Source organism: Cinclus cinclus, chromosome Z, assembly GCF_963662255.1.
Source record: "Cinclus cinclus chromosome Z, bCinCin1.1, whole genome shotgun sequence".
In the NCBI taxonomy this organism is placed as follows: Eukaryota; Metazoa; Chordata; class Aves; order Passeriformes; family Cinclidae; genus Cinclus; species Cinclus cinclus.
Window position 1 is genome coordinate 1645417 of NC_085084.1, and position 26439 is coordinate 1671855.

At 41.6% G+C, this 26439-nt stretch overlaps 1 protein-coding gene across 1 annotated transcript in view; it reads left to right on the forward strand.

Moving 5' to 3' along the window:
* The window catches only part of XRCC4 (X-ray repair cross complementing 4), a 126233-nt gene extending 111532 nt beyond the window's left edge, over positions 1-14701 (forward strand). Inside the window, exon 7 of the mRNA XM_062513083.1 lies at positions 14017-14701. Coding sequence (XP_062369067.1) covers positions 14017-14122 — 106 coding nt within the window. The 3' untranslated portion in view covers positions 14123-14701. The remainder of the gene's footprint in view (positions 1-14016) is intronic.
* The last annotated feature ends 11738 nt before the right edge of the window (positions 14702-26439 follow it).

The window sequence follows — 26439 nt, forward strand, 5'->3', positions numbered from 1 at the left end:
TCGCCCTTGAAGTTAAATTAAGTCATTATCTTCTGAGTGAGGGGGGGGTTCTTCCAGTGTAAAATGTTGTTTCTTCTCTAATGCCTGTGGCTAAATGCACAAGAAATTTAATGGTGGGTTTGACGCAACAGTGAATTCTTTGCAGTGGTTTGACAATCCCTAACAGATCCTGTAGAAGCTTTCATTCACTTAATTGGAAAATCCATTACAAATACTTTTTATTATCTAGGCAAATATATGCTCTATGGTTAATTTCCAGAGTTTAAGGCTTTGGGGACAGGAGTTAAATTTTCAAAACTTTTCCTATTTTTTTTTTTCTAATACCCGAAAGAAAATGCTTTGTCTTATTACTTGGCTAATTTCCCTGAAATGTGGAACTGTGGAATGAGGTTTTGTTTAAACAGCTCCAGACTATGTATTATGTTAATGTGGAAGATTTTAGGAGGAGCAAACCATGTTCCAGTAAAAATACAGCAATAAAATTTGCAACCTACGACTCCTCTTTGATCACTTAGAGTCTTTGGGATTTGATTCCCAGCATTGCAAATTGGGTCAGTAATTGATAGTTCATTGTGCTGCTGTATCATTAATGTAGGGTTGTTTTGGGTTTTGGGTTTTTTTGTTTGTTTGTTTGGAGTTTTTCTTTGTTTGGTTTTTTTTTTTGGTTTGTTTTTTGTTTTGTTTTGTTTTGGTTTTTTTTTTTTTTTTTTCCAAAACCACAGCAGAGGCACGACTGCCTTCTGGCCAGGGTGAAAGGACTGATTAGGCAACAGGAACTTGGATCCCTGAACTGCTTCTTCATGCTGGGCTCTCACACTCTTGGCAGAGTCTGGAGTCAGAGGAGGTTGTAATCCTGGCTCAGCTGTTTGTGCACAGCCAGAGCAGGGCTGTGATATGGGAAGCAGCATCAAAGGGGAGGACAGTGGGGGAAGGCAGGAGTGGAGGGCTGTCTGTGGGCAGGAATTAATCCGTGACATGCATCAGTTAAAAAAAAAGTTCAAAAATCAAGCCATAAGAAGTAAAACCCAACACGATGCCTTTATGGAAAATTAACTAATCCAAATAAGATACAATCTTAGTGCAATCTGTCTTTATTTCAGTGATAATCCCCTCAATTAAAAGTAGGCATCAATTACCATGCCATCAGTGCAATGAGACTCTGTTGGCTGCTCTGAGGAATTAGTTATGTCTATAGAATAAGACTTGTTTTTTGGTTTTTTTGGTTTGTCTTTTTTTTTTTTATTTTAGGTGGGGAAAATCCGCCACAGTCTCATTAAAGTATTACTCCATAGAGCTGTAGACAAAGAAATAGCTTATGGTTCAGATCAAATCTGGTAAATCCCAACCTCCCAACCTGGAATTACTCATCATTAGCTGTGTTAGTGAGTGTCGTTTTCCAAAATCAATTCTGTCATTTTGGATTATTTTCTGTGCGCTGTATGTCACAAGTGTTTATCTTGACAGAAAGCAAGATACACTCCTCTCTGTTCTAAAATTAACTGTTTGAGTTGAAAAATAGCATCTAAGGATGAATTGCTATGATAAACATATGTGAAATTATTTTTCCATGTCTTTTGTTGAGGAAATTGTAGACCTGTTGGAAATTTCCATTAAACTTGAAGCCATGGCTGTCCAGATCAGAGCACTTGCCTGAATTAATTAATTAAATACCCCTTTGACACCCAGGCATAGAGAGAAAGGCATGTTTGATCATTTGGTTTTAAGAGATTCTTTCAGTGAGTTTCTGTCAGCACAGATATTCAAGCCCAAGTGATCAATGTACAGGAACAAAAATCTTTTAAGAAAAGGATTGTCTGGGAAAATGCTCTTTATTCACCTTGCTGCTAGTGGTTTAATATTTACCCCTAGACTGTTTTTAGTGTATTCACCCAGAAACAGTAGTTCATCTGTGGGACAGAAACTGGAAAAGCTGGAAATAAACACTGTCCAGTCCCAGGACTCTTCTGCTCGCCTCGCTGACAAAAGCTCTTCAAAAACAAATTTAAACTGGTGCTTAATACCTGTATGTTCTGCCTGGCAAGGACATAAACTAAATATATTTGCCTTTCTTTCCATCATGTGTTAGACAAATCCCAAAACCCAGCTGCATATCTGGTGTGTTTTAAAAGGGAAATATCGAGGGTTATTTTTCTGTGGTGGGGAGGACACTTTCAAAAGGTCAGGTGCAAAGGTGAGTATATAATCTGCATTTCAGATGGAGTGTGTTGCAGTATTCATTCATATTGGTTTCAAGGCTTATGCTGAACATACCATTCCATTCTGTAAGCCTTTTTTTTCTTCCCATGTCTCTTCCCAGAACTCTGTGATTTAAGTTCTAGGGGGACCCGATGACTCTCTGTCAATGTGTGTGGTTTAGTCTCTGAAACAGTCACATCTAAGAGCAGAGCAGCACTAGTGACAGGAACATTGCACAACAAATTTCAGGAAGGGCAGTGGGGGTTGCTAAGCACTTTATCTGTTGGGAGTAGGAAAAATGCTGTATGTGGATGAGTGTAATTAGGTCATTGGTTTATGTGCCCAAAGCCCTGGTTTCCCAATGTTTCTTAGAATTAACGAAGATGTATATTTGATGTGTGTCTTTGATTTGGCTGAAAAGCATAGCCAGGCAGTCCCCTGCTGCCTCTACATAATTGTGTGTATGTATTTATGTACAGAGCTTCACAGACATAGATTATTCCAGGGAGGATGGGCAGGAACATCTCCTCCTCCTCAATAGCTTCCAATTTCAGATACAGTCAGATTGCCAGGCTCTGGAACCCCTTTGGTGCTACAGAACTCCCTGAATATCTGTCATTTAAGGCACAAGCTCAGGGGGTCTGTGTGCCACAGTTATTTCCTTGGATTTCTTGTGCAGGTGGGATACTCCAGGATATGCTGAGTGCCTGAGCCCAGAGTTTGCAAGGGTGGCCAGGAAGCCATACAGAAGACTGAATTCAAGATGTGTTGAAAAAAAAAGAAAAATCTGATTCCAAATCTCTTGTTTAAGGCTGCTTTATTTTCCCTTGGGTGTTAGGGGAAGGACTGACCCCTTAGATAAAGGGACACACACTGGAGCAGGGAAGGAATTTGGGGAGTCCAACTCCTGAGGAAGAAGGAGCAGCAGAGCCCACCTGTGATGTCCCTGCCCTCCTCAGCTGAGGACTGGGGTGACAGGGCAGCTTTGGGTGTCCAGCCAGGATCAACCCACAGCATTCTGATTTTTCCACGTTGAGTATTTTCATTTATCTTTCCTTTTCTTGCCCCCCCTCCCCCCTCCACCAGAAGATTCTCTTCATTTCCTATTGCACAAAGGAGCATTTGTGAACACATCAACTTGGCAAAGCCTCCAGTGCCCCTGGAGCTCACTTCTCCATTAGGGGAGTTCACGTTTGGAAAGGGCAGCAATACATCATCCCCTGGAGGTTCTGCTGGAGTGTGGTGTACTTAACCTTTTTTAAAACCCACTCCTGCCACCAAAAGCTGCCTGTGCTGTACCTGGCAGGGCTCCAGCTTCTCCCAGTTTGGATGCACACTGGGTCCCTGCCAGGGAGCTACTGTGCTGCTGTTCCAGTCAGTGCAGCACTTAGGGCTTGCCACCAAGACGTGCCAGATGATGAGCGTGGGAGCAATAAATGGGTCTTTTTGGCACTGTTTTGAGACAGTCAGCCCAGGCACACCTGGGCAGGGTGACCACAGTTGTGCCAGGAACAATTTTGTGAGGCGTGGCGTGACACCTGCTCACCCCTCCCCCAGCTGCCACCTTCACCCTGACAGTTGCAGCCTCTCCAGAAATGGGATTTTTTTCCAAACTTGCATTGCTCTGCATGGTCCTTGAGAGTCCCATGCCTTCCTATCCCTCATCCAGCTTTGTAACACTTCCAATTTTTATTGTTCTGCAGGTATTTAATCATCATTATGACATTTTCAGCAGCACAGTGGCCCATCAGCTTGGGGCTGCGTGGAGCCCAGTCAGCCCTGGTGAGGCAGGACAGTGTCTGTGAGGGAATTTGAACCATCTGGGCTTTTTGCTTTGAGGAGAAAGTGTCTTCAAGTTCATTATTCCCTTTATTGATTCAATTCTAGCTGCTTGCCTTGTATTGATCCAGACTGGTCACCAGAGACAGTTTCACTGGAGTTTTTGTCTTTTCAGGCAGCTGTTGGAAGGAGAAAACCCAATCCTTTGAATTAAGCAGCATCTGCTAGGAAAGTTTTCTAGGAATGTCTGGTTTTATCACACTCCTGTTGCCCAATTTGTGGTCGCTGACACGTAATAGACACGCAGAAGTGCTCAAGATGAATGACTCAATGTGATAAAGCAGTAACTTCCCCCTGGCCCCAAGGCTTTATTATATTTTTTTTTTTGATCCAGACTTCAAACGGATTGTCCTGGATGTTTATGCTATCCCATTTTTCATCCCCCTCTGGAAAAGGGGGATGGCTGGTTTTATCCCCCTCTCTTTCTTGAAAGCAGCAATTGAGAAATCTTACAAGAGGTATTTCCTTTCATTATTTTCTGCTGTTTAAAGCCTTGGGGAGAACTGTGTCGTTTTGATAAGCCCCCCAGTCTACTTCCAAACCTTCTGAATCCACTGATTTTTGTAATTCTGGGATCAGGTCTGGGATGCTTACAGGAGGAGAAACACCTTAGTACATAAATTCTGCCTGGGAGCATGAGCATTGCTCACTGCTCTGGTTTTGTACAGCTTCAGTAATCAAATAAGAGAGGTTTTTTTTTTCTTTATATCTTGTCCTCCAGCTCTTTGCCCTGCTTGTTGAGCTCTTGCTGTTGACAAGAGTCAGTTAAATACACCTGTCAGGTCATGAAACTGTTGTGAGGGAAGGACAGGAGTAGTTTAGGCTTGAACAGCCTCCTTTGCTATAGGTTCAGAAATCAGAAACTCCCCTGAATTTTTCCTTGAGGCCCTTGTTTTTTCACCAGCAATGCCAAACTTATTCTTCACATTTATAATTTTATTGGTGGTTTTGTGGAGTGTTGTGGCGTTCTGCAGTTACATGGTCTGTTCCCTTGCATTCCCATCAGAAAACAGCTTTTTTCTTTTCCTTCTAGGACAGGGAAAAAAGACAGGCTCCAAAGAATTCTGTTAAGCTTGAAACTCACCAACACCAAGCCCTCTCTGTAATGGCTCCTGCAGGTTCCCACCAGGTTTAGAATGAGCTTCTATTACTGTTGCCTGATTATTTTTATTGAAATTATCAATACTGAGGATGAACACATAGAATGAGTTGGAAACCTGGACGGTGAATTATTTTTAAAGTGATGTTGGTTATTTAGCAAGAAGTTAAGCTAAGCTCAAAGGAAAAAGCTGTGCTTCAGGCTGAATTCTAAATTTTTTCCCCCCTAAGGATACCAGGAATATCTTTGGTCTGCCAGATTTATTGGGAAATTTTTCAAGGAACCAGTTTTATTTATAATAGTGCTTTAAAATAAATTTTTTAAAGGCTCTTTGAACAACTAGGTCTTTTAAATTTTTTTTGCATCACTCTGTGCTATCTGAACTGCCTGTTCTGAACAGGAGATTTTATCCCAGGCTGTGATCTGCTCTTTTAGATGGGAATTCCTGTGTCTTGCTCTTTCACCTTCCTTTCCACTCCCCCATTTCAGACAGAATCAGGATTCAGAATGCTCAGTGTCACAATCTTAATTAACAGCAGACAGTGTCTTCCCTGTGCTTTTGGGCCATGAACCTACTATTGATTCTAATTTATTTTCCTCTGGAAAGAATACAGTTGAGACATCAGGTAAGGAGGTGCACTTGAAAAATATGCATTACTCTTCCTCATTTTCCCCAGTACCACAGGGTGGGTAAAACCATGTGGGTTTCCCCTGAGTGGACTTTACCAGAGCCTCAAGATCCAGGTGTAGCTCCATTTTCAGAGCTGTGTCTGAGTTGTTTTACCCAGGCAGCAACACCTGCTTCATATGTGAACCACAATTATCCTCCTCTGATTGACACCTGCCTTCTCCTAATAAACTCCCAGTTGCCCATCTGCATGGTGTTCCCTTTTCTCTTAATGCTTTTAATGTAAGATAAAAAACTCCTTTACAGCACTGTGCTGAAATTCAACAAAAAGGCAAACTATCTAAATTTTTCAGTGGTGGTGCAGCACTGGGACCATTTTCAAGGCTCTCTGTGGATTAGAACTGTATAATGTTTGTGGTTTGGATGCTGCTTTGAACCAGAGCAGTACAAGAACATTTTCTGGACATATTTTAGGTTTGTCAGAGCTGAAGGTAAAAATCTGGCTTGGGCTGGAGTTGAGACAGCTGTGTAAAGAGAATTGCTGTACACTGGTATCTAATCAATTTTGTCACATTTTCTTTGCATTCTGTGGTTTTTCTCTTCCTATATATTACATGTGGGGTGTCTTCAGGATTCTGGGGAGTTTCCATGGCCTCAAGAGGACACAGGGTCACACTGTGAAAGAGAAATGCACTGAAAGTTGCTGAAAACACCAAAAGCAACCCAAGCTGCCAAGGGCTGGGAGAGCACCTGGACAGGGATCTCTGGGCAGTGTTGAGTTGTCCCAAGGACAGCTGTTCTCTGTGGACAGCTGGTAGGTCATCCCTTAATTTCCTTTTTTTTTTTCATACACAGCCCCTTTCCTCCTCACAGGAAGGTGCTGATTCCTCTTCAGCGCCACCCAAAATCGCTGAATGGAGTTTTTTTTGTTTGTTCTTGGAGTGCTGTATTTTTTTGTTGTTGTTGTTTTTTTTCCAGCTAACACCATGTGTGAAATGGAACCTGCAGGTGCCCCAGGGCAGGTGCTGAGCAGGCTAGAAGGGCAGAGTGGCTGTGGGACGCCAGTGTCACACCTTCCTGTGTGAGTTAATGCTCCTGAAGAGTCTCACAGCTCCAAGACCCATTCTTAATTTCCTAATTTGGTGTCTCTGAAAGCCTGGAGCCTGAGAGGTGGTGTCTGGGAGAGAGGACATGAGGTGCATGAGCTCCCTGAAGCTGTGCCTTGGTCTGTGCAAAGGTGGAATTCATAAATTTTCTGTTTAAAGTTCCACCTCTTTAGTTTGTGTCCCACAGCCACATGGGTGGCTCGCTGATCCAGAGATTGGTGGCCGAATTTTGGGCTCCTCTCCTTTCCACTTTTGGGGCTGGATTGACCTCCCAGCTAGGATATCACTGTGATTTTGACCACTCACACGAATAAAAGGCAAAGCATCTCATTAAGAAGAAAACCCCTCATTTTATAGTAATTTTCACAAAAGAAACACACAGGACCAGTCCCATCCTTTTGTGTAGCTGGGGTTTTGTTATTTACTTGGAGATGGTGCAACCTTTCTTAAAAAATCTCATTCTCCAGATTCTTCTGCAGCATTTATCCAACAAGTAATTAACTTGTGTGTTTGGTCTGAATATGCTGTGTCCCTTTCTTTTCGGTTTTTGGTTGTTTTGTTGTTTTTTTTTTCTTTTCCCTCCTGTGTGTTTGAACAGGTTTCAGCTCTCACAGGTGTCACTGTAGGCGATTGTTTGATCTTAATTATCAAAGCTTTGATCTCATTTCAGAAAAGTATGAATGAATTCAGAGCTGTGGCTGGGGAGGGTCAGGAGGAACACAGGGAGAGGTTGAATGGGAATTAAGAGGCAGCAGAGAGGAAAGCACAGTTCTGAGGTCTAAAAACAATTTTATATTCATCAGAAACCCATTAGAGGGGGGAAAAAAGCTTACTATACTTCATCTGCTCTACCTTAGCTTGTAAATTGAATCCTGCTCCCAGAGTTATTAAGAACTCCCTGCTGCTCTGTATTTCTGAGTGCATCTTGTCATTAGAAAACACCTAGGTGAGTGATATATCCACATGCTCCACTGATCTAAAGTGGTTTTCTGCAATAAGCTGATTAAAGTGAATGACCCAAAATCTGGTGAGCAGATCTGTGGATAATAGGTAATCTGGGCAGTAATGGGCTCCTGATGGTGCCCAGGTGTATGTGTACAAATTGTTCAGCAGGGAGAAAGAATGTGCTAAATCCAGTGGTAGGAGTTTCTGAAAGATCATTCCTTGGAATGAGCGATTTTTGGGTTGAGTCCATGGATTCTGCTAAATCAGAGCACCCCAAGTCTGGTATTGAGAGGGGAATTTTCATCATACAGATGCTGAACTAGTCCATTTTTTCTTTCAGAATAATTTAAATGTTGTTGTTAGTTTGTGGAGGGGAGGGGGGGGTTCATTCTTCAGCAGTCTGTGCAAAGGGTGGACCCCAGAGAGCTGGAGGCTGAACCCGTGGTCCAGGAAGCTCTGCAAGCTCAGACTTAACTTTAAACTGACTTCTATTTTTCTCCAGTTAAATACTCTTTTGTTATTTGTTTTAGCATGGCTTTCAGTGGTAGCTGCCACGTGCAGTCACCAGATTTTGGGGTGGAAAACCCCATCCCTCCACACTCCACCTCCACCCCTTCAGGGATGCAGAGAGAGGAACACCAGGACACACATTCCCTACACAAGAAATCCAGCCAGGGGGGTTTATTTTTGTTTTCTGAGGTCTCTGTGATCTTACCCTGAGGGGTAAGAAAGGGTTAGGGAGACCCAGCAGCTCCAGGATCTGACAGCCTGGAGCAGGATTATCACACAGTTTAGCCAGTTCTGGTGTTACATAAATGTATATGTGATAAATAGTGCTTAATGACTATGAGAAATGTCTCCCAGCATTTGCCAATAGATTTGCAATGCACTGGATTTATGAAAGGCCTTGACAAAATTCCTAAACAAACCAAGTTTTTTTCCTTTACTGTGTAGTTTTGTAGCTGTGATTAAGAGGTTTCTGTTTTTTCCCCAGTGAAGGCAGTGGTGCTGGTGTGTTCTCCCAAGTGCATGTGGTCTAGTTTATTTAAGCAGGAAGGAGTTTAAGTGGAAATGAGCCACAGAAATGTGTGCCACTTGTCTAAAACAAACATGGTTTAGGCTTTTTCCTTGTAAGTGACATCTATTATTACATTTTTAAGTAGATCTTTGTTAGTAAGCATCTGTAAGCGTGTTTGATCAGATGGAAAGATCCAAGGCTGTATTTATATTGCTAAACCAGAATGTTCTCTTGACGTAAGGAACTGCACCAATGCCAGCTGAAGTTAATTGGGAATTTGCAACTCAAAGGATGTAAATCCCAAAAAAATGTTTCTGTTTCCTAGGACTAAATAAATGCAGTGGATGAATAGAAATGTTGAGAACTGATCTCCACCAGTTATTGGAAATTATATCAGATATTGAAAATTATATCATCAAGAGATAAATATGAGCATCTTCTCAGTATAGAAATTTCTTTGCTCTTGCTGCAACCAGTGTGTCAATTTATAGGATATTTGGTATTTGAAGGATTCCAAGTTTGCTTTCCTCCCTCTGGAGCATTCCAAGGATACATAAACTTTAAAAAAAAATCCACACAACTTGTACAAGCATAAAACAAAAAAATCATCCCACACTTGATGGTTTCTACTCCCAGAGGATGAAGAGCATCACTCTCATGTTCTCATGTGAGCTGAAGACATAATTTAAAATCATCGTGGGTTTTGAAGTTCTGCTTTCAGTTGTGTTTCACTGAGGGAATTCCAGGCTTGCCCTACAGTGCAGATCCAGATTGGCTTCCAGCCAGAGGTGGAAGCTTGTTAAGGTACATTTGATTCCCTGGTTGAAGAATATTAAAAAAATATTCTTCATTAACTGTGAAATTGAACGAGGTGGTTGTTGTTGTACTTGTCTGGTAACCTCAGTGGAGACTAGACTTGCTCAACACACTGATCTTAGGGAAATGCCAGGCATGGATATCTCAGGAATTGTTCTGTTCCTCTATTTCCTGAGTATTTTCCTCTGGTTTCTATGAATTTGTCACGTATGGATTGGCGCTCTGATGAGTTCTGACACTACTGCTCTCTTCAGATGACTGAAATCCACACACAAAAAGAAAAATCTCAGTTTCTTCACTAATTTAGGGAAAATTCCCTCAACTCTAATTTTACATCATGAAGCTGACTGTACCCAGCAAGTTCTTCAAGACTTGATGGGATTTACATTTTGCAGGATTATTTAGAAATATATGGGCCTGCTTTCATATAATTTCTAGGAATAAAAGCCAGCAAAAACTATATCTGGAAGCTAAATACTGTTATTCCTGCCAAAATGTTAAACATTTTATTTTCTTTTTCCATTTGACATTAAATTAAAAAGAAAAATGTGTCTATAATTTACCTTTTATTATAGTCACTCTATTTTATCTCCAAGGGGAATACCATCATATTTTTAATCACATGCAGCTCCCATTTCAGCTACCCACATTTTTCAATATTCCATTTTAAAGAGCTCTGTCTGCATGGAGCATTCTCAGTGCATCACTTCATGTGAGAAGCTTTCCCTCCCCTCTTCCATGACACCATTTCCTTTTCTTTTTACATTTGATTTTCCTCTTTTTTGCCCAGTAACCACAGGCAGTCAGGATTTCTCCCAGGAGCACTGAGGACATGGGAGTTTCAAGGCCAAGATTTTAGCTGTAGCCATGAGCTTTAGTGAGGGTTTGAGGGGCCTCCAAAATTTGAGGTTCCTGAGTTAATGATGTAATAATTCTCTGTCTGTGAACTGCTGCTGACACTTATTTTTATGATACTGAAGGAAGTGCATATTAGATTTTATCCTCTGTTATTATCTGCTCATGTTATTAAGCCTTCATTAAGATTCATGTCCAAATGAACCATTAAGCCAAGCTGGGGAAGGAAGAACACACAGAAAATTCAGATGGTGAGAGCTGAGATTCCCTCTCGTGATAAAATGCCAGCCCATGGTTGGAACAAATTATTTTAATTACTGAAAAATTAGGGAAATAATGCAGTGAGGCACAGTCCTGGATTACTCAAGTTTCTTGGGAAACCTTTCCATCCACGCTGGTTTGAGGGTTTTTCTCTTCCCAAATCCCATGGGAGTTGCTCAAGGACAAAAGCTTGGGCAGAGTCATAACCACAATGTGCTGGGCTGACTCTGGAGGCAAAGCAAAGTGCAAGGACATCTCATCTTTCCAGAAAATAAAGGGGTTCTTTGTTTTGTTTTTTGTTGTTGTTTGCGTGTTTGTTTGGTTTGCTTCTTTTTTTTTTTTTTTTTTTTTTTTGGTGCAGCTTCTGCAGAGCCATGGCCCCAAGTGGCTCTGGGTTCCTGGGTAAGGAGATCTTTGCATGAAATATCAAGTCATGTAACCACTTTCTTCCAGATCTGGGGCCAGAATCTCAGCTGGTGTAAGTCAGCAGAGCTCCACTGACATTATTAGTGCTCCAGTGATTCACACCAGCTGTGGGTCTGGTCTTCTGTCTTATTTATGAACTAAATGTCAGGAAATATGAAATGATCTCTTATAGTCAGCAGTTCTCCAGATGTGTTAATGGAGTTTAAGTTTACCAAAAGGCAAGACTTCAAAGAGAGATCCAGCAGAAGAATAAACTTTCAGGAAGAATGCCTTACTTAGAGGCTTCTTGGCAAGAGAGGGCTGTGCAACTTGCTGCAATTTAAAGAAATTAACTCAGTTATGCATCAGGGTATGGTCATACAGCCTCTCTGAGAAATCCAAAATAATTTCACAGCCCGGAGCAGGCTGCTGGCATTCAGTGAGCAGCTGCCATGCGAGTGGGAATCGCCAAACCTTAAAACCAAAATTGAGTTGCTGATGGGCTTTGTGTGAGGAGCCTAATGCCTCCACTCTGCTGGTGGGGTTGGGTTTATTCAGAGCCACACTGCTGCAGCTTTTGGAGATTAAATGAGGACCATGTTGTTACAAGGACACAGAAGCTTAATAGTTCTCACTGTGCAATGTGAAAACTCAACAGTGGCTTGGCTTAAAGATGGGATCTCAGGGATGGTGTTGAAAACTGTTATTTTAGCCAATGAGGATGGAGTGGTTGTTGACGCTGCTTAAGCCCTGCCAGGCTTCCTTGTCCAAATCAGAAAACTCTAGAACAGCTGAAACCTCACAGCCAAGAAAATGTGGGGTCTCAGGGGGGGACTTTTAATTGTTTTATGCCTGAATAATATATGAGCATATGCTCCAGGAAAAAAAATAAAATAAAATAAAAAAAAAAATACCACAACCAAAAAAACCCATACCTGAAATATCCTGTGGTGGCACAAAGGCCTCCACAACCTAATTTATTTGCTAATGAGACCTTTCAGAATTAATGTGAATGTTCAGTGTGTGGCTCCACACTGTGTGCCTCACATATGTTGTTCTCACTGGAGATGGACCCACAAAGGTTAAAAAAAAAAAAAGAACAGCACACCTCCAGTGACTGAGCCTGATAACCCCCTCTGTTGGGGCTTGGTGCCTTGATTTTATTTTTAAATAAGTTGATTTCCAGCCACCAGAGCAGCCTGGGATTCTCTGAGGTCATTGGTAAAGGGTCCAATTCCTGCAGGTCGGTTTCACAGCTAATCCCAGTGACTTTTGGTCAGGCAAATATCTGTTTAGGTGTCACTGCATGCCAAAAGGAATATAAAAGATGCTTGGCAGAATTTATTAAGGCCTGAAGAAGAGCTTTTGGGAAGAGTTCTCAGAGAAAGCTCATTAGGCTTTCAGAGAAAGTAATTACCACAGTTTGCATATAGCAGTATATTGAATTTAGAGGGGTTTGCAGAACTGGAGTGGCAGAGTGGTGAGGAAATTCTGAATGCTCTTAGGAAGTGGCAGCATCCAAGACTCAGCATTTACTGGGATGTTTGCTGATGAAATGGAACTCATTCCCCAGATCCAGGAAAACACAGAATGTTCAGAGCCCTGAGGAACTTCCAGTGGGAGTCATGCAGTGCCTGATGTCTCAGGGAGCTCATTCCCTTCTGAAATTGCCATGTTTTATAGAGATTTCTGCTCCCTAGAGATTCCTAGGTAGGAGTTATGGAAAAATCAGGTTCTGAAAATTGCTGATCGTTTTGTCAAATGACAGTTTGACTTCACCACACAGAGCAGTTGAAGGGAGATGCTTGAATCAGTCTGAAAATTAATATTTCACTGCATGCCCCATTTCACTCAGTCCTCACAGGGCTGCACTGGAGGGTAGAACTCTCCACCACTTCTGTCTAGTTCTTCCCATCCTGGGTGATACATTAATTTTTCACCTTTTTGTCGGTTTTGCAGCAGTGTAATAAAGCTGGGCATGAACCCTTGTGAAGCTCCAGCAGCCCCAAATCCTGCAGTAGAGAACACCAGGTCTGATCCCTGCTTCCCACACCCATTCCCTGCAGGCAGGTCCTGAGCCAAGGTTAGGACATCACCTCTTATTTTCAAAGCAGTGACAATAAGATAATGATTCCAGTGACTGATGCTGGTCACTGGAATGCCTTGTCACTGGAAACACACACCCCTGTGATTGATAAATCTCTAAACTCACAGAAAAAAAAAATTCTCTGCAGGATTCTGTGTTTTTTGTTTGGTTGGTTTTTTGTTTTGTTTTGTTTTGTTTTTTGTTTTTGTTTTGTTTTGTTTTGTTTGTTTGGGGTTTTTGTTTGGTTGGTTTTGGGGTTTTGTTTGTTTGGGGGTTTTTTTTGTGTGTGTGTGTGTGTTTGGATTCAGCCTATACAAGACTAATTCCTACAGAGATCAGAGGCTGTTTCAAATGCCACTTTTATTTTTTTGGGAAACACAAGATGCATCACCTTCCCAAGGCACAAGGGCAGAGCTGCCTTTACTGGAATCATGTCTTGCAGAGAGAGCAGAAATAGGGAACACAGTCTCTTAGCATGATTTCTACGTCTGTGCTGCTCTTCCTAACTCTCCATGTGGAAATCGTGGGTGAAATGATCATTCTCAGGGTGTTTAAAAAACTTCTACCAGAGCAGCTGAAGCGGTGACATTTAAAAACTGAATTTCCTCTGCTTGCTTTGCCACCCCGGCGAGCGATCAGGTCTCTTTCCTCTTAGATGTAACCTGAAAAAAAAAAAAGGCCCAAAAATATGCTGGGATTACTTACATCTGTTTCCAAATTTGTCTGACATCCTTCTGATTTTTATTTTTTTTTGGTTTCCAGAGCTGGCCTGGCCTCGCAGGTGACATCGGGGCAGCGCTGCCCAGATTGGGATCTGGAAACCCTGGAAAACTCCTGTGAGCCAGAGGACCTCTTTGGGGACATGTAGCCAGGTCTGGGCTGGGGACAGGGGACACTGGTGCTTCCAGCAGGGATGAGCTATAAACTACAAGGTGTTTTTTATACAGAGCAAAGCCAAATTCTTCTCTAAACCCCCCTGCTGCGCTTCCCCCGTTCTCACAGACCCTGGGCTTGCTACACCTCGTTTGTGGGGTCTAAAAATGGAGTTTAGCCTCTGTGTAAACCTGTTATCAGCTGTGTGTGGGAAGGGAGAGCACTGTGGGTGTGTTTTTGCATATTCACAGGCTCTGTGTTCAGGATCAGCCATTTCCCAGACACCAGGCATGAAGAGATTCCACTGCACTCCACCTTTCCCAGGTCAGTCTGGGTAAATCAGCTTTATGTGATGTGCAGGTGTGACTTCAGGATGGTCTGTTTCTGAGTCAAAGCATACAAAGAAATGTCCTTTTACTGTCCTTTTACTGTGTGGCACTATGCATTATAAGGTATCCTTGCTTTTGGGAGTAAAGTGCTACTCAAGTTGATACTGACTATTTTTACTTTCTGTAGAAACATTTAAAGTTGTGATTTTTTTGATACTTCAGCTTTTTCCCTAAGGTGATTTCTAAAAAAATAAAATAAAATAAAATAAAATTAATTTGAAAAAATAAATACAGTTTGTCTTTAACCTGTGAGTAAAGGCAGTAGTTACCAAAGCATGTTAGTGCCTGAGCTTGCCTTGACCCAAACTGATGCATTCATTTGGATTTAAGGCTTCACCCAAAATACAAAGTTAACATGCATTCACCTTCAGTGGCCAAAATGAAGAGCCAAACCTGGACCTCAGGTTTCTGCTTTGCAGTTTCTAGAGCCTGAATCCATTCTTGTTTAACACGGATTCAGTTCTTTCTGCAGGAGGAATCCCACTGAACTCAGTCACTGAAATCTTCTGTGCTCTATGGGGTGCAAAGCTCTCTGGTAAAATAACTGATATTTTTGAACTGGCTCTGATTCTGCTTCCAGAATTCCATCCCATATTCAATTAACAGCATCATTGTCAGTATTTCCAGGTTTCATACAAGAGCATGGAGATCTGGGAATATTATATTTAAACATTCCCCTCTCAAAAAACACGGTCACAGCATTTTAAATTCACAAAGGGCTTTGGGACAGTGTTATAAATCACGCAGCAAAAATAAGAATGGCCAAAATATTTTGCTTGCTAGAAAGGCTTTGTGCCTGGGAAGTGACAGGACCACAAAAGAGCCATTCATGCCACCATTCATAGGCACAGCCTGATTTAAAATCTTCCAATGCTGATCTGACAATGCTTTCAGCAAAAGCTTGTATAAGGTTTCAGTTTTAAAGTGAAAATGTTCCATGACTTCACCCGGAGTGCCAAAGCTTGGCTCAGTGGTGCCTGCAACAGAAAATGGAGGTAAATGGAGCTGAACATCCCACTCAACTCCCCACTTCCAGGAAATTTTGTGTTTCTAATAGTGAAATGTTCTTGTGCAAACAGGAGATGTTACCACGCCCTTGGTATATGTGTAGTAACATCCATCAGAGTGTTTATTCTTTTGTCTCCTTTATTTTTTTTTTTTTTGGTCTTTTTTGTTTGTTTGGGATTTTAGGGTTGGTTTTCTTTGGTTGCTTTTTTTCCCTGGGTTTTTGATGTTTTGTTGTTTTCTTTTGGGGGGGGGGGGGCTTTTGTTTTTTTTGTTTTGTTTTATTTGTGTTAGTTTGTGGTTTTTTTTGTGGGGGTGTTGTTTTTTGTTGGTTTTGGTTTTGTTTTGGGGTTTTTTTTATTTGTTTGTTTGCTTTTTTTTGTTTGTTTGTTTCTGTTTGTTTTTGTTTTTTGGTTTGGTTTGGTTCAGCTGAGGTTGTTTGCACACACACAGACACAGGCACCTCTTCTCACCTGGAAGCCTCCTGACAACGTGCCAGTGCCCTCAGCCACGGGGGAAGTGGTGGTGAAATCCTCCTTTCTGAAGATTTATTTGACAAACTACTGGGGTTTTTTTTAAAATTAGTCTCCATTTTCCAGGAGACTCCAAAAAGGGGAAACCTGCCAGCCTCAAAATCAGTTCAGGTCTGTGTGTGTCTTTCACTGTCTGACAAATTTCCAGCAAAACTTGCAGGAAATCAGTGAAACTTCTTCAGGAGGTGCATTTGTCTGTGAGAGAAGTGGGGATATCTGCTTTATCTTTAAATTAAAAATTATATCTCCTTTATCATCCCTCCCAGTGCATGGAGACAGGCCCAGTAGTCCAGTTGGCCAAGACAGGTGAAATTGCTTTCAAATTAACTCATGTTCTTTGGGGAAGGGAACTCTGCAATGCCTCATGATAGGATTTTTTAAAACCTGCTAAATTAATCCAATACTTGGTGTTGTCTCTGAGAACAGCAAAGGTCTTTTGCCATCCCTCCTGATTTAATTATTATATGATTTAATGATTTTCTGGGTTTAATCCTCACTCCATTCGCCCTCCTCTTTAGCAGATCTACCAAACTTAGACTTGTTTTGTTTTGTGAGCAGGGTTCTCTAACTCAGTGTTTATAAAACATGTTCTCCAATCAACTCAATTGCTTCTTCCCTACCTAAAATGACAGGAGACAAAAGAGAGAAAAAATTACCAGAAGTGGGTTTTTTAAGTTGGAACTTAACCAAAGGTAGGAAGGACAGATCAAATTCCAAAGATTCTTTATTAACATTTCTCCTTTATATTGATCTACAAAAGTTTTCCCAGATTTTTTTTTTCCCCCCACAGGTTTAAACTGTATTTCTGGGGGAAGATAAAACATGCAGTTGTTTTACAGAAGGAAAAAAACATGTTTTCATTCAAGACTTGGTCTCATCTAAAGTTTTATACATGTAATGTAACTGCTTGAGCAGTTGTATGTGTCCTGCAAAATAATTTGTTATTTGAGGTCTGAATTAGTTCAACAAATTTTGAAAAGAACAGTTCAAAAATATTTCTTTTCAAGAGAGGAAAAAGAAAATTCTGGACCAAAAAAAAAAAAACCAAAACAAAACTCATAAATTCTTGAAGAAGTGCTGCATAAAGTGTTGCCTTTGGCATGGTAGTGTTAGTTTGATTTTGAGATAATGTTTTGACACTGTATCACTATTTTAACTTTATTTATAATCACTATTATTCCCAATAGCAGACACTCGTGTGTGTGCCTGTGTGTGCATCAGACTCTCCCACTCTTTGTGCCTGTGATGTGCAAATGACTGTGTGTAAATGTGAATCTCTGGAAATGTTTAGTGTGGTGTAGCTGGCTCTGACAGCTCCTGCAGTTTGATCCATCAGCCTGGAGGTGCTGGAGGAAAGAAAAAGTCTTTGCACGTGAGGATTCAGGTGCTGATAAATGTATAAGGCAATGCTTCTTTTTTGTCTGTTTTTTTTTTTTTCCCCCTGTTTTTCTGGGAAAAATGAAATATGGGCATGGTGAAGTTAAAATGGAAGGAAAAGTAAAAGTATGTCCAGGCTGCTCAGAGGCTGAAGGTGATACATTTGAACTTCTTCTGAGCCCAAATCTTTCTCCAAAATTTCCTTTTGGTGATCTGTCATCCTCCATCTCATATTTTTCTATTTTTTTTTATAATGTTGGTCAACATCTGAATTTTCATCCTCCATTGACCATTAAAGGATTTCCATGCTGTTACAATTGTACTCCAGAATCAATTTAATTCATAAAAGTCATCAAGATTAATCTGCTACTGTTGGGAAACCGAAACTGTATTTTTAAAGACCAACACTTTTAAGAAGGAAAACACTGAGCTGGAGGAAAATAATTTCTGGAGATCCTTAGGGATAAGTCCTGGGGTCAATGCTCATTGAGCGTTTTCACCAGTGGAATTGTAATAAAAAGTAGGAATTGCAGTGAAACTTGAAGATGTGGATCTGGGAAGCCTGGCACTGTCTGGTCTTGAATTTCATGGTGCCACCCTGGGCAGAGGTGACAACAGTAACCAGAAATCTTCCTCTTCCTCTTCTCCCTTTCCTTCTTCCCCCTGGATTCTAATATCATCCAAGGTGATGTTTGTGCAAGCCCTAGATTAAAAAGATGTCCATTCTACTTTAAGGTTCCTTCTTGAGAAGGAAACAAAGCTCAGTTTTGGGGTTTTTTTAATGCCTCTATTTGCCTTGTACAGAAACATTTTCCCCAGGAAAATTTTGCCATCATTCCTGCAGCCTCACAGGGACACTGGACAGGGGATTTTGGAAAGGGACTGTGAAGATCATCTCTGTAAAGGTTTTCTTGTGAGCCTCAGCTTTTCGGGAATCAAACCAATTTCTCCTTGCTGGAATACTCTTCCTAGGTAGGAAACAAACACATGAAACCACTTTAAAAACCACTTTAATACTGAAGCTGAAAAATACTGAAAAAAAACTATCTTTCTCTCACACACACAGCTGTTGCTCATCTGAGAGACTCTGAGAGGAATATTTGATAGTAAAAATTCATGTCCAGAGTTAGACATCCACTCAGTGAAGGGCATGAAGGTTCATATTTAAATATCTGGTTTTATGCAGCTATTACTATAGAATGCATTTAATAATCATCAGTACAGCATGTAGCACCCATGCATGTAGCACCCACCCTCTGAGTAAATGATACAACACCTCGTTGTCCTCTCTCTGCTTAATTGATTATGACTCTGAGATCCTGCATCTCACTTCTAGTGCGTGGTTCTGATTCCTGTGGGTGGAGAGACCAGGGTGAAGCCCTGGGATTAATCAGTTTAATCAGTTTAATCACCTGCCTCAATATCCTCACGTAGCCCTCTCTTTCTGAGATGTTGCCAGGTCCTCTTTGGCTTCCAAGGTAGTTGAAAGATGATGTTAAAACTCAGTTTTAACCAAAAGCCAGCACTCTAGGCAGAAAAGGCTGGAGAAAATCTGTCCTTCAGACTTACATCCATGTGAGAACAGAGAAAGGCAATAAAATATTTTTACAGGACTACTCACATGCCTGTTCACCTCTAGTTTATAAAAACACTGGGAGAGCTTTTATGCAGCAAAGAAATGAGGAGATAGAGGAGTTCTAACATTAAATAGTCATTACAAATGTATCACAATGTGCAATAATGTGCTCAAGGTTTTTACCATATTAGAAAGGCAGGTATTGACAATACTGACGGAATTCCCACACAGTGAGGGGAGAAAATTATCTCCACCCTTCGTGGTACCTGGCAGAAACCATCACCTTGTGTCCCTGAGGATGGATGAGCCCTTTGCCCTCCTGTTATCCATGAATTATTGACATGGGAGTGGAGGCAGCTCAGCAGCCAGCAGCACCAGCCTTCTGTGGGGTGATTCCAAACCCTAAAGCTAAAACTCTGGTGTGGATCCTTTCTGCCTGTGGGTTAAGGGCATCCCTGCACTCCATTTTTTTCAGCCTGTCTCAGGTTTAGTTCAGCTGGGGATGTTCAAGGCTTGCCTGGTTGACCACATTTAATAATAATGAAAATAATAAAAATAATTCTGTGGGGAAAGAACAGCCCAGGGGCTGGTCCTAAGCAGCTCCTGGTGGTGGAGGAGACAAAGCCCTGCATCCTGCTCCCTGTGGCTGCCTGGTTTCATCCTCATGACTCCATCCTTCCCACCACAGAGCCAAAACCCAGGGAGATGAGAAAAGAAATCAGCTGTCTAGGGCCCCCACTAATAAATATCTATAAAAAAGAAAGAGTGTCTACCCAGGAACAAAAGAGCAATTGAGGCATTTTAACCCAAACCTCTGCAATAAATTAATCAGAGCTGATTTAGGAGAAGTATTTTTTGCTGCAGAAGCATGGAGGAAGTGAAATAATTTCTGCCTAGCACTTGGCCCCTTGCAGACTGTCTCTTTCTGCTCATACAAACCTTGAGAAGATGGGACAGGGCTCCTCATGACAGCTCCCAGGAATGTTGAGTCTTCCACTTTGGCTTCAGCTGAGCCTAACTGGATGATGATTTATTGCAGCTGCTCCATAATAAGCTGCTGTGAGCCCAGAATGAGCTGATGTTTTGCAATGTTAGGCTTTTTTTTTTTTTTTTTTTTTCCCCCCCTCTTCTTAAACCTTGATTTTGTGTGGAGGAGCAAGCTGGTGATTTTCTCCAAGTGGAGCTGCTGCAAGGACCTTCCCTTTTGCTGTTACCAGTTTCAATGGATGGCTCAGCTGCCTTCAGGTCAGGTTTTTTCAAATTTCAGGGTGTGTATTTGCTCAATTAAGCCTAACCAGAGGTGTATATGGACCTGTGTTCCTCCTGAGCAGCATGAGTCCTCACCATAAAACCCTCAGACTTGCTCAGGACTCCTGCGGGAGGGAAACCTCTCACATCAAACTCACAAAATTAGACAAATCAGAGAGCCCAAGCCAAAGTTTGATGCACAAAAATCATTGGCAAGGTCTCAATACAATGAAATGTGTGAGGGCAACCCTGTCTGATTTTATCACTCCAGGTTCAAGACCCTAAAATGAGAAATTTAACTTACACAGAAGATGCACAGGCCAGGAAAAGAAAACAAAAATAGTATATGTAGGTTCCACACCACAATGGGTTCTTCATATCCTTTCCCTTCTCCTCAGTACCTAAGTGATTTGGAGGAAAATTTTTAAAAAATCAGGCTGAAACAGAGGTGAGCACATTCTGGCCATCTTTCTACTATTTTTGCAGTGATTTCAGTTTCCCAGCTGAGGGGGAAATTCTCAGATTGCTGTTCACACCTGGCAGGGCTGGCCCAAGTCCCTTTGTTCCCCTGTTCCTTGTGGCTGTGCCACCCTCACCGGGGCTGGGTTACCAAATCAGTTCCTCCACACCCAGCCCTGAAATGACAATTTGAATAGAGAACTGCCTCGAAATGAAATCCCTTTGAGGCCCCCAAAAGTGTCTCTATAAATTCTATTGGCAGGAGTGTTTTTCTTTTATTTGGCTATAATTTTGCTGTACCCCTTTAGTAATTAATTACTTTCCATTGTGGCACCAAATTACTGGAGAGAGTTTGGCTGGGGAATGAGTCAGGTCCTCACCACACTGCAGGCAGCCCCAAACCCTGTGCAGACTTGAGGGCAGTGAGGATGGGAGCTGTGTGCTTTCTGAAGGAAAGTGGCACCTCTGCCGTGCATGAAACTGGCCAAGGTGGCAGATCAGGGTGGTTGGGGGATGGCCAGGGAGACACTGCTCTCATGGCTGGGGGGCAGTGAGGTGGTTCACCTCAAATTTACAAAGACACTGGGAGAGCTTTTGTGCAGCAAAGAAATAGACAGAGAAGCAGAGGGGTTCTTACGCAAAATATGAGATTAAATACATATCATTAAATATGTAAATATAGAATCAATATTATATATTTATATATAAATATGTATAGTATTTGTTTATATTACAGGACTATATATTTATCATTTATATTAATACATATAATATTTTATATATTTATATACATTTAATATAATTATGTATATTTATATATTATTTTACTTATTTTATGTATTTATATACTATATATAGTTTTATTTGTATATATTTATATATGATATATAGTTTTATTTATTTATTTATTTACAATTATATATATAATTTTTATATATTTATATATAATATATATAACTATTACATTTATACATAAATTTTATATTCTATATAATTATATGTTATATATTATATATTATACATTTATTATATATTATATATTATATATTATATATTATATATTATATATTATATATTATATATTATACATTATACATTATATATTATATAACATATGTTATATGTTATCTGTTATCTATTATCTATTATCTATTATGTATTATATATTATATTACATATATTATATTACATATTATATATTGTATCTATATGTTATATGTTTTATATATTATATTATTTATATATTTTATACAATTGTAATACATAATTAATAATATATATAATATGAATATATAAATATATACTGTATTAGTACTATATTAATATATTATATATAATATAAATATATATAATATTTAAAATATATAAAAAATGTGAGGTACTGTGCTCAAGGTTTTGCATTCTTGCTGTATGAGGAAGGCAAGTTCCTAAAGGAACTTCAGGGGCAGGAAGGCTCTGATGTTTAGGGTGATGTGTGAAAAGAGATCTCCCTTGGCTCTGCTTTGGAGGATTGGGGTAATCCTTGAAAAACAGAAGGATGATGTTTTTATTTATAGGAGGGAAGAGCCCAGGCTGCTGCCTGTGGTGCCTCTGGCGGTGCCCCAGTCCTTGAGATGGGCACAGCTCAGGTGATGCTCCCTCTCCTCCTGATCCCATTGCTGAGGGATGCTGTACCTTACCCACACGTGGCAACAGCAGTCCTTGGGATGACTCCTGGGCTGAACTCACCTCTTAGAGTTTAATTTAATACGGGGTTGGCTGAAGACCTGCACACCCAAAAACTCCCACCCAAGACATTTGATGGATCATTCTGTGACCTTCCAAAACCACGACCAGCAGAAATGCTGGGCCCCATTTCGGTGTCCCCAGATGCCTGCCATCCTCAGAGGGTGTGTGAGAGGGCTGTGGCATAGGCAGAACAGGTCTGGAAGGCAGCAGGAGGCAGTGGGAATGCTTGAGGGAGTGACAACAGGAGCTTCAACCAAAGCTGAAGGGGAGCAATCAGATAAAAAGCAGAGCAAACCAAAACAAACAGCAGGAAGCAGCTCTTGGTGCAAGCCCTGGAGCTGGCTGCCAGCAGACAGGGTGGGTGCTGAGAGCCAGCCCACCTCCCACTGGGAATGGGCCAAGTGCTCTGGAAAAGGGCCACCAAGGGATGGCCTGGAGGTCCCTGTGTCTGGGGAGAGCACAAGGGGAAGAAGAATTTATGTTCACATTCCTCTTTATTGCCCTTTTTCTGTTGTGGGCAGATGTGAGCTGGCAGTCCCTGTGGGTACAGATCACTGACTGAGTGCCCTGCCTGGGGAGGAAAACTGGGAAATTCCTACACGTGCTGGGGCTGTGATGGGAATGCTGCTGGGTGGATTTAGGGGAAGGTGGGAGGTTATTCCATCCCTGCCTTCCTCTCACTTGTGTAGCCCTCTCTGGGCCATACAGCAGCGCTGAATGTGGTCCTTGTGTCCTTCCATCCAGGGCAGAGCCGAGTCTGGACCTGCACCAAATCATCTCCTTTTCAGCCCCCAGAAGTTAAAGTATTGCTCTGACAAGGTATTTGACACAACAAAATGAGTTGTGTTCCAGCCACAGCCAGAAAGTTTCATATTCAGACATTTAAATGTGACATATTCATGAGAGCATATAATCCCATTTTTAATAACCTGTATGTGTTTTTCCCACCAGTGCAGCAGAAAAACCTTTGCTGCACAAGTCAACACCTGGGCAGCTGCTGCATGGACAAATTTCAGCCAAAAAAAGTTAGGCACAGGTGCAGGTTCAGAGAGCACCCTTAGGCTTCTTGTTGGTCAGCAGAAGGAAAATGTGTTTTTTATTTGAAAAGCTTCAACCTTACAACTGGACAAGGTCTAACTTGTTTTACAGCCTCTTTTCTAGTACCAGTGTGTCTTGTAAAACAACTTGGTCTCCACTTATCTTTTTACACATTTGCATCACATTGTTTGGTGCAAAAAAAGCCCCCAAAAACATTTCTTCTGTTTACCAGTGTGTCTTGTAAAACAACTTGGTCTCCACTTATCTTTTTACACATTTGCATCACATTGTTTGGTGCAAAAAAAGCCCCCAAAAACATTTCTTCTGTTTCAGCCTGAGAGACACATTTCACTAATTGTATTTGGTTTGTGCGGCCAAGTGCTTCTGGACTGACGTGCAGTGTTGTTGAGACTTTGTTATTATGGCTGTTGCTTTAATCACAGGTGGGTAATGACAATCTGCTCCAGTAGCTGCCTGCTCCCTCTCAGAATCACAGAATCCAAGGACTCTTGAGGCTGGAAAATCCCCCCAGGATCCTCAGGTCTCAGCTGTGCCCAGTCCCCACCCTGTCCCCAGCCCAGAGCTCTGGGTGCCACCCCCAGGAATTCCTGGGACACCTCCAGGGATGGGCACTCCAACCCTCCCTGGGCACTTCCAGTCCCTGAGCACCCTTTCCATGGGGAAATTCCTGCTGCTGTCCACCCTGAGCTCCCCCGGCCCAGCCCAAGGCCGTTCCCTCTGCTCCTGTCCCTGTTCCCTGGAGCAGATCCCAAATCCCCCCGGCTGTCCCCTCCTGTCAGGGAGTTGTGCAGAGCCACAGGATCCCCCCTGCTCCCCCTTTTCTCCAGGCTGAGCCCCTTTCCCAGCTCCCTCAGCCCCTCCTGGGGCTCCAGCCCCTTCCCCAGCCCCGTTCCCTTCCCTGGACACTCCAGCCCCTCCATTCCTCCACGTTATCCCATCTATTGGCAAGCTGTTCCCAGTGCATTTCTTGTCCCAGCTGCCTTCACTGACCCAGGAGCTCAGGGAGAAGAATTGGTCACAGTGCCTTGCTCTCCTTGTTCATATCTCACACGAGTTCATTAAAGTTATGAACGTGTTGTGAAATGAAAATAAATATAATTCTGGCTCATCCGGTGTAAAACTAGCTTAGTCATGCCGAGATGGGGTCTGTCTGCATCTGTTAATTAATTACCCTGACAGGCCTCAGCCTGGGACTCATGAGACATCACAGGGTTTTCTGGGATGTCCTGACAGAAAAAGCCTTTTTCCCCACAGCGTAGGAGCAAGGGCAGAATGATTTTTGGTTTTTAGCACTGTGTCAGGTCTGTCAGCTGTGGGTGAGTTGAGTTACACCTCACCAGGGCACTGGATTCTCTGCCAGACAAGTCACAGAACCTCAGCCCAAAGTTCTGCCTTTGAGGGGAGTTTCCATTGCAGAAACTCTGGGAAATGATATTATCATTTACTGCTTAAGCATTTTTGCTGTTTTGATTTTTAAAATGCTGTAGAGAACCAACAAGTAAGTGTTAAACCTTCTGTAAGAGACACATATGGCAGAGGAGCTGCAAAGCACAAGCCAGGGCTGGATACCTAAAGCCCAGAGAGAGAACAGATGTTTTACCACCTGCACACTCCTTCCTACCAGAAAATAATTCAGATTTGGATGCTCCACACTAGATGAGTTTTTATTTCTTTTATTTTTCTTTTTTTTTTTCTTTTAAACTGAATTACCATCTCCTTAAAGTGTAAGCAGAGGGGGTAGAAACACAGACATTAGTATTATACCCTAGGTTTGCACAGTGCTTACAGGAAAATGTTAAAATGAAGTTTGGGTCTCCTGGGGTTAATAATGTATGGTTAGTGTAGGGTTGTTATGAAAAGAACATAGTTACAGTGAGAGCATATGGCCAAATAAAAGAAGGAATCCAGCCTTTCAGAGATGCTGTTCTCATGGAGTGGGAAAGGCAGGGATGACTGGAGCATGGAAATGCTCTAAGCTGCTTGTTTCCCTCCCAGAATATTAGGATTCTGCTTCAATTGTGGTTTTTGGTGGGGTGCAGCATTTCAGTCAGAGGGGAGAAGTTTTAGGGAGATACCTGAGGGAGGTGCAAGCAGTGCAACACAAAAATCCCAGATCACAAAAATCCCAGATCTGTAAAGGGGTGAGGAACAATTTAGGCAGGGCTGAAATCCAACGAGTGTGCCTGCTCTGGGGGCAGGAGGTGATGGAGATGGTGCCAGGGGGATTCTTCTCTGTGTGCTGGTGGACCAGAGCTCAGGAGAGTGGCAGGAGAAGCCAGACACAAAGAGGTTGAATTAAATTGATTGAGGTGTTAAATTTACTGGGGCGTGGATCTGTAGGTGTTGATCTGAACAAACGGGTGAAATTAATTTTAAATTACCACACAAAATTAATTTTAAATTACCACAGACTCACAGAATGATCTGGGTGGGTGTTGGAACCATGGACACTGAGAATTTTACATTTTCTGTGCTAACAGGGACTGACCCACAAGAAAACACAGCTTTTGACTTGGGACTTTTTAGAAGGCTTCCAAAACTGAGTGATAGAAGTGGGATCACTGGGATGTATTTTGGAAAGAAGTGTGTAGTATCACATGGTGTTAAATTTAGAATTTGAGGTTTTAGAATATAGTAATATAGATAAAGCAAAATTGAAGTTTTAGGAAGGAGGTTTTCTTCTTCTTCACCTTCTTCTTCATGGGTCTAGTTGGGATTTTTGTAATTGGGTAGAAAATTCCACATTGTCACGGGTGGTTGGTTATTGGGTTAAAAGTAAAAGTAATTTAGGTATCCCTTCTTAAATGGACAGTTTAGGTTTAAAAGACCTTTTAACAAGAGAGACAGCCGGCCACTTTTATCTGGTTAGCTGGAAGTGCTGTGGAACTCATTGCAATAGAGATAAGAATTAATAAACATCTGGGTCCAAACACGAAAT